The sequence below is a fragment of the Canis aureus genome, chromosome 19, assembly GCF_053574225.1.
Source record: "Canis aureus isolate CA01 chromosome 19, VMU_Caureus_v.1.0, whole genome shotgun sequence".
NCBI classification, from domain to species: domain Eukaryota; kingdom Metazoa; phylum Chordata; class Mammalia; order Carnivora; family Canidae; genus Canis; species Canis aureus.
The window spans coordinates 58,930,695-58,938,032 of NC_135629.1; the positions used below are offsets into that span (position 1 = coordinate 58,930,695).

A 7,338-nucleotide genomic window follows, 5' to 3' on the forward strand; every position below is an offset into this window, starting at 1 on the left:
CGAGCCGACCGCTGACCCCACCCTGGCCTCAGTTTCCCCGCCCACACCTCGCCTCCGCCCTTCCGGATTCCAAACTCCCCACCCACACGGGCATCGGGCGGAAACCACAACTCCCGACAGGCCCCGCGGCCGAAACCCCGCGACAACTGCCGAGGCGAGAGTGGGCGGTCCCGTTCGCTCGGCTCTGGCTCCGCCCACCACCGCTCGCAGAAGGCCCGGGCTGCCCTCGGCGCTGCCGCCCGCGAAGGTCTCTGGAGTCCGGCGTTCGCTGTGGGCAGCCCCGCGCGGGGCTTGGCAGGGCTCGGCGCAGGCGCAGTCAGCGCGGGCCCCTGCCGCGGGCTCAGGCGCGCGGGTTGCGAGCGGCGGCCGCCATGGACGACGAGGAGGAGACGTACCGGCTGTGGAAGATCCGCAAGACCATCATGCAGGTGAGCCCGCGCGGTCAGGGCGGCGGCGGGCGCAGCTCGGAGCTTCCGGGCGCGCTCGGCGGGTGCGTCCCGGCCTCTGCGGCCCCTTCCTGTGGGGTCCCCACGCGCTCGGCGGCGCCGGGCCGCGGCCCTGTTCGTCCTTCTCCGCGGTGACGTCATCCGGCCGCGCCCCTCCCGCCCCGCCCTCTGTGCCCGGGGGTCACCCGGCTGGTGCTCCCTGCAGCTGTGCCACGACCGCGGCTACCTGGTGACGCAGGATGAGCTGGACCAGACGCTGGAAGAGTTCAAGGCCCAGTTTGGGGACAAGCCGAGCGAGGGGCGGCCCCGGCGCACGGACCTCACGGTGCTGGTGGCCCACAACGACGACCCCACCGACCAGATGTTTGTCTTCTTTCCAGGTGAGGGTCGCGTGGGTCCTGGGTGGCTGCGTGACCCCTAGGAGTCCGCAGCCCTCGTGCAGCCATCCAGGGGCGGTGTCTACACCCGCCCTCCCGAGTGCCCAGCCTGCTGTGCACCGTGCCACGGGGTGCTGATGGGAGCCCTGGGTTCTGTTCCCCGCTGACTGTTCAGTGCAGCCGGATTGTCGCAGGCCTCCCGGGGGGCCCAGCCCCCTGCCCAGAAGCAAGGGCGTCGGAAACCTTTGCAGGAGGGACCCTCCTGGTGCTCGTGCAAACAGTGTCCCCGTGTGTGGGTCGGCCTGTGGCAGGGCCCTCCCTGGAGTGGGCCCGGGGCGCCCGTGTGCTCCAGTGGGCCACAGAATGGGATTGAGCGGCCGTGCTGGTCCACCTGGACCGCCGCGACTGGGCGCCGCAGACCGGGCGGCTTCAGCAGCAGCCTGACCTCTTCCGGGGCTGCAGGCAGGACGTCTGAGACCAGGGTGTGCACGGGGCTGGGTCCCCCTGAGGCCTCTCCCTGGCGTGCCGGTGGCCGTCTTCTCCATGAGCTCCCGAGGTCGTGCTTCTATGTGTCTGTGCTGTTGTGTCTGACTGAGGTCCATCCTGACAACCTGGTGGAATCTCCTCTTTAAAGACCTCAGTTCCAAGTACGGTTGCACCCGAGGTCTCGGGGGTTAGGATTGTAACACGGGGATTCCGTGGGAAACAGCTCAGTCCCTGACGCTGCCCGTCAGGTGAGCAAGGGTCCGAGGGGAGTGCTGTGATGGGGCAGATGTGGTGCACCACACGCACCCGTCCTGGCAGCAGGCACCCAGTTGCTCACCTTCCACCAGGCTCAGAGGGTCCCGCAGGTCTTGGCCCCTGTACTGTGGTGAGCGTAAGGGTTCCCACCGTGGCTGTGCAGGGAGGGGGTTTGGTCCTTCAGGTCAGCTGCTTCATCTGGGGATTCCAGACCTTGCACCACGTAGGTCCCCAGATTCAGCTTCCAGGGAGGGATCCACCAAGTGGGTAGATGCAGGACACCCATCAGCTCCGTGGGGGCTGGGGGGGAGGACTGGCACCCTGGTGGGTTCCCTGGGGCCCTAGAAAGAGGGAGCTGGTCCAGAGAGGCACTGCTACACCTTGGCAAGGTCAAGCTGGAGCCCGCGCGCCTAGCAGGGTGGAAGTGAACGAGCAGGTGAGTGAGCAGGGCCCTTGGGGCAGGAGGGACTCTTGCAGTGTAGACCTCGTGTGTTCTGTCCCCAGAGGAGCCTAAAGTGGGAATCAAGACCATCAAGGTGTATTGCCAGCGGATGCAGGAGGAGAACATCACCCGGGCCCTCATTGTGGTACAGCAGGGCATGACTCCCTCCGCCAAGCAGGTGGGCACGCTGCTCGTGTTGGCCGCACGTCCTCATGGGCCCCAGGATCTGGGGATCTGAGAAGGAGCGGCTCTCCCGTGTGGGTAGAAGCCAGAGCAGGGAGGTGCCCTGCATGGGTGCCAGCATTCCTGTGGTTAACAGGTCCGAGGAGGGGCTGCTGTTTGGGACGGAGGGCCAGCTCTGTGCGCTCGTCCCTGCAGGGTTCTCTACGTCACACCAGCACAGGGACAACTGCAGGAGCATTTTGTTAGGTGTCACAGTTTGTGTCGCGTGGTCTCTTCCTCCCAGAGGAGCCTTACTGACCTGACACGTGGGAACCCCCTTTGGCTCCCACCTGCCCTCAGCCCCTGGGAGAGGTGGGGTGGCGGCGTCTTGGGCCTTGGCTGTGCGTGAGGGTCAGCCTCTCTTTCAGTCCCTGGTTGACATGGCCCCCAAGTACATCCTGGAGCAGTTTCTGCAGCAGGAGCTACTCATCAACATCACGGAGCACGAGGTGAGGGCCTTAGTGGGGGTCTGCGGGAGGGGAGGCTGGACGGCTGGTGAGGTGGCACCTGCCCGAGCACGGGGAGGGCCTGGGGACGCACCAGGTGCCGCTGCTCCCCCTTTGTGGGGAGGAGGAAGCAGAGCCGGAGTCTCAGTGAGGCCCTGGGCACTTGCCAGGTGTGCAGTCAGGCAGCTGGGGGGCAGGGGGTGGGGTCTGTCCAGGGGCCCCTGCACTCTCCAGGTTATACCCCCCCAGGCGCCTGCAGGCCATAGCCCCTTCCCCCCAGGCGTGGAGTCAGGAGCAGGGTGGGGTGGCAGCTGGGACCCTTGGGTGGATGGTTGACTCCAAGGAAACAGCCTGTGGCGCTCTGCTCCCCTTTCCCGTGTGGGGGCGCCGTGGGGCCTGTCACACCCACAGACTCAGTTTCCCCTCTCGACAGCTGGTCCCAGAGCACGTCGTCATGACCAAGGAAGAGGTGACAGAGCTGCTGGCCCGATAGTATCCTTCAGCCCATCCCCTGGGACCCCATTCCCCCGCCCCCAGGCTCTGCCCCTCCCCCCCCGTTTTTTCCCTGACTGAACGTCTCAGCAAACTCCGAGAGAACCAGCTGCCCAGGATCCAGGCAGGAGACCCCGTGGCTCGCTACTTTGGGATAAAGCGAGGGCAGGTGAGAAGGTCCACCCCGGCTCCCATAGAGCCGTGGCCCTCAGTCCTGCGAGCTCCTTGCCCGGGCCCCGCTGTGAGCCCCTACTCCAGCCCCCCCCTCGCACATCCGCAGGTGGTAAAGATCATCCGGCCCAGTGAGACCGCGGGCAGGTACATCACCTACCGGCTGGTGCAGTAGCGGCTGGCTCAGGTGAGCTGCGCCCTGTGGCCGCGGGGCCCGGGCGGGGAGTCCGCGCCTCCCTTTTGGGTGCAGGAGGGCCTGTGTCTGTCCTGGCAGTGAGCCTTTTCTTCCTGTTCTCCTTAGTCGTCTGTCACCTTCCGGGGGGCGCGGAAGTGGCCCCACTTCGCACTCGGCTGGTCTCGGCCCGCAGCACAGACATGACGCCTGGTTGTGCCGCTCCCTCCCTCCCGGCAGCCCAGAGACCATTGGGGGCTGTGGCCACCATCCCCACGCTGCGCGCCGGGTGGCTGGCCTGCCCTGTGGGAGCCACGGCCCTCAGGAACCTCACTGCTGCTTCTGGGTGCTGAGCCCTCGCTGGACCTGGCACGAGCTGCCTCCAGGGGGGACGGGAGGCCACAGGGAGGCTCGCAGGTGGCTGGTGACAGTGGTCCTGGGTCAGGTTTCTGGCCGCCCGGCACTGTGCTGTCACCGTGCCCCGTGGGTGGCCCTGAGGCCTCTGTCTGTGAGCACACACCCCGCAGCAGGGAGCCAGTCGCTATTTGATGTTGGGCGTTTATAAAAATTAAAGGTGTTTGAGTAAACAAAGCGGCCTGTGTGAAGAAACGAGCCTTGCGGTGAGTGGCCTCGCTCTAGGCGCTCGACCCTGGGCCGTCGCCTCTGCGACGGTGGCTGCGTTCCGTCTCGTGCCTGGGAGGCCTCGGGGTGGAGGGGGCACGTGAGGCGGCGGCGCTGCGAGGCTTGCCCGCGGCTCTCCTGGCCCCGTTCCCGCATCAGCGTTTGGGGTTGGGTTACCCGGCTTCCCGGATTGTGTCTGATTTCAGAAAGAAAGCCTTCCTGGTCCGGGGTCGGGGGTTTGTGTGTTGCCGATCAGCTGAGCTGCGACTGGCAAACCGCGCGGCGCACCATCTGTGGCCCTTCAGCACCGCCTGTTCTAGAGCTGTAGGGATCGTCGTCTCCCCAGAAGCAACCCTGGCCCCATCAGCAGCCTCCCCCCAGCCCCTCTACTCCTCCCCAGCTCCCAGCCTCCCCAGCCCCCTCCCCATGCGTGGACGAGCCGGTCCTGCACGTGTCACATGCGTGGACTCCCACCCCACGGGGCCTCCTGTGTCTGGTTCCCTCCCTGAGCGTCAGGGACTCAGGGTCCGTCCCCTGGGCAGCGTGTAGGGGGGGCCTCGCTCCTGCTCCGGGCTGGGACGTGCCCATCTGGGGGACGCCCTGTAGCTCCAGCAGAGGGTGCACACACTTACTCACAGGCAAGTTTTGTGTGGGGGTGTGTTTTTATTTTTTTCCGGGGTGTATCTAGCTGTAGAGTCGTGGGGTTGCATGGAAGCTGGTTGCCAGCTGGTGGAGAAACCACCGGCTGTTGGGCACGACGGTAGCCTTGCGTCCTGTTCCTTCACCCTGGCTGCGCTCGCTGCCGGCCTCTGGGGCGAGGTGCAGCCTCCCTGTCCTTGTGACTCTTCCCCGGTGACTAACAGCGTGAGCAGCGCTCATGTGCCCAGAGGCCACTGACTTGTCATCTGGAGAAAGGTCTGCTCGGAGCCCTCGTGTGGCGTGTAGTCGGGCTGCTGACTCCGTCCCCCCGGCATCCGTCCACACGTAGGCGTGCAGGCCCCTTATCACGTGACACTTGGTGGAAGTGTGTTCCACGTTTTAGATTTTTTATATATCTGTTCGTAAGTTTGCTGTGTTGACACTTTGCCTTAAACTCTGGGGTTGAGGGATCCCTGGGTGGCGCAGCGGTTTGGCGCCTGCCTTTGGCCCAGGGCGCGATCCTGGAGACCCGGGATCGAATCCCACGTCGGGCTCCCGGTGCATGGAGCCTGCTTCTCCCTCCTCCTGTGTCTCTGCCTCTTTCTCTCTCTATGTCTATCATGAATAAATAAATAAATCTTTAAAAAAAAAAAAAAACTCTGGGGTTGACTCCTGGGCCTGTATGAGCCGCTGCACGTTGCTCTCAGGCAGACGCAGATCCCGATAGTCTCTTGAGTAGCCCGCGGTCGTCCTGGGTGAGTGCGCGGGGAGGGGGCTGTTTCAGGGCCCCCCTCCTGCGGAGCCACCCAGGTGTTAAACGTCCTCCTTGGTGGTGTGTCTAGCAGTGGTGCACATGTCCCCTGCCCCCCACCCCTCTTGGCCAAAATACAGACAGGACAGATCCCACTCCCAGGAGGTCCCCAGAGGCAGCCCATCCACGGAGGCAGGAGGTGGTGAGAGCCGGGGCTGGGGCAGGGGGCGTGGGGTCAGTGCTTCCTGGGGACGGGGCCTCTGTGTGGGGAGGTGGAAGGTTCTGGAGACGGGTTGGCGGGTGGGGGGGTACAGGGCGGGGTAAGTACTTTGTGCCCTGAGCTGCACAGTCGGTAAATATTCTGTACATCTTAACCGCAGTAAGGAAAAGCACGTTGGTTATTGGTGTCCTCCCCGCACGGTGGAGTTTTAAGTGTGTTTTGTTTGTAAACGAAGGAAGCTACGCGTGTTCTCTGTGTGTGAGAGAGACCACGTGTCAACTGCGGCAGAGGGGCTGGCACGCCATGTGGGGTCTGGGCGGTGTGACGTGAGCCTTGGCCGTTCTTCAGGGCGGACTGTGGATCGGCTCAAGGATTCCCCCTTTTGCCTTAGGTCGGGTTTGCTTTCCCTCCGCAACGGCCATCAGCCTGCGCCTCTGTCTCCGCCTGCCCCCCAGCAGCACCTGGCTTTCCTTTGGGAACTCACCCCTTTGCTACGTGGGGACCAGAGCTGGCCTCTCGCTGAGCGCCGCCTGTTCCGGGCCCCCGCGGTTGGCCAGGTTGGGTGGTGGTCTGACGCCTGCCTTAGGCTTTCTGGAAGGGGCACCTCCTCCGTGGGTACTGTGGATTGAGGCGGGGGAGCCCCAGGCCCCTGTGACGTGCTGTGAGCCTGGTGGGGCCAGGCCTGCAGCTGGCCCCAGTCGGTAAACTAGAGGCCCCTGGTGTGCGGGGCCAGCCCGGCTGCAGAGGGACGCCTTCGTGGCCCGCTGCCCGGCTGAGCACAGAACAGTTCCATCCGTTCGTTCTTGGGACTTTTTTTAAATGTGTATTAGGCCGGCCGATTTGTTCCGCGAGGGGCAGACGATGGGTACTTTCAGCTCCGGGCCAGGTGGTCCCTGCGGCACTTAGGGCAGCGGGGGCGCAGGCACACATGGGCCAGTGGGCACGGCCCCGTGCCCTTAGCGTCAGGCTGCTATTTGATGGCTCAGTGACCTTTTCTGGATCCTTCTCAGCTGCTGCGGGGCAGCGCGGGGGTGAGCTAGCTGTGCAGAGTGCTATGACGGGCGCTGCTGCTGGTTCCCTGAGCTGGCCTGTGCTGCCCGTCTGGGGCGCCCTCTCCCCAGCTGCTCTTGGCCTGATGGCTGGGACTTCACCCTGCGTTCCACAGCGGATGAAAACTTGGGTCTTCCGCTGCCGAGCTGTCCCTGGGTCTCCATGACCAGTCCAGCTGCGGTGAGGGCGTAAGGCATTGGGGAGGGTCCTCTCCTGCTCCCGGCTCAGGGTTTGCTCGCTTGGCCACAGCTCTGAGGCTGTTTGGTGTAAATGAGATTCACACTTGGGTCGCTCGGGCACATGGGCCACATTTCCAGGGCTCTGCAGCCACACGGGGCTGGTTGCCGCCCCGGACAGCCTGTCATCTGGAAGGTTTCAAGGAGCAGCGCAGGGCTATAGGTTTCTACCAAGTGCTGCTTTGATGTCTGCATGCCCGGCTGGCCTCCTGGGCCGCCTGGGCCCACATACCTAAGGGGGTTCCCGCGAGAAGCTGAGATCGTGATGACAGGCCTCTGCATCCCCATCCCGCCCCTGAAGACAAGATGGGC

At 64.8% G+C, this 7,338-nt stretch overlaps 1 protein-coding gene across 2 annotated transcripts; it reads left to right on the plus strand.

The window, feature by feature from the left end:
• Nucleotides 1–268: 268 nt before the first annotated feature.
• Nucleotides 269–4,100, plus strand: POLR2E (RNA polymerase II, I and III subunit E). Of its 2 annotated transcripts, XM_077860770.1 has the most exons (8): nt 269–428; nt 652–826; nt 2,069–2,184; nt 2,597–2,677; nt 3,108–3,166; nt 3,257–3,335; nt 3,447–3,524; nt 3,639–4,100. In XM_077860770.1, exons 1-7 carry the CDS (start codon nt 372–374, stop codon nt 3,510–3,512), a joined length of 633 nt encoding a protein of 210 aa, XP_077716896.1. In that variant the 5' UTR covers nt 269–371; the 3' UTR covers nt 3,513–3,524; nt 3,639–4,100. The 2 variants fall into 2 exon arrangements, with proteins under 2 accessions (XP_077716896.1, XP_077716895.1); XM_077860769.1 differs by lacking the exon at nt 3,447–3,524.
• The last annotated feature ends 3,238 nt before the right edge of the window (nt 4,101–7,338 follow it).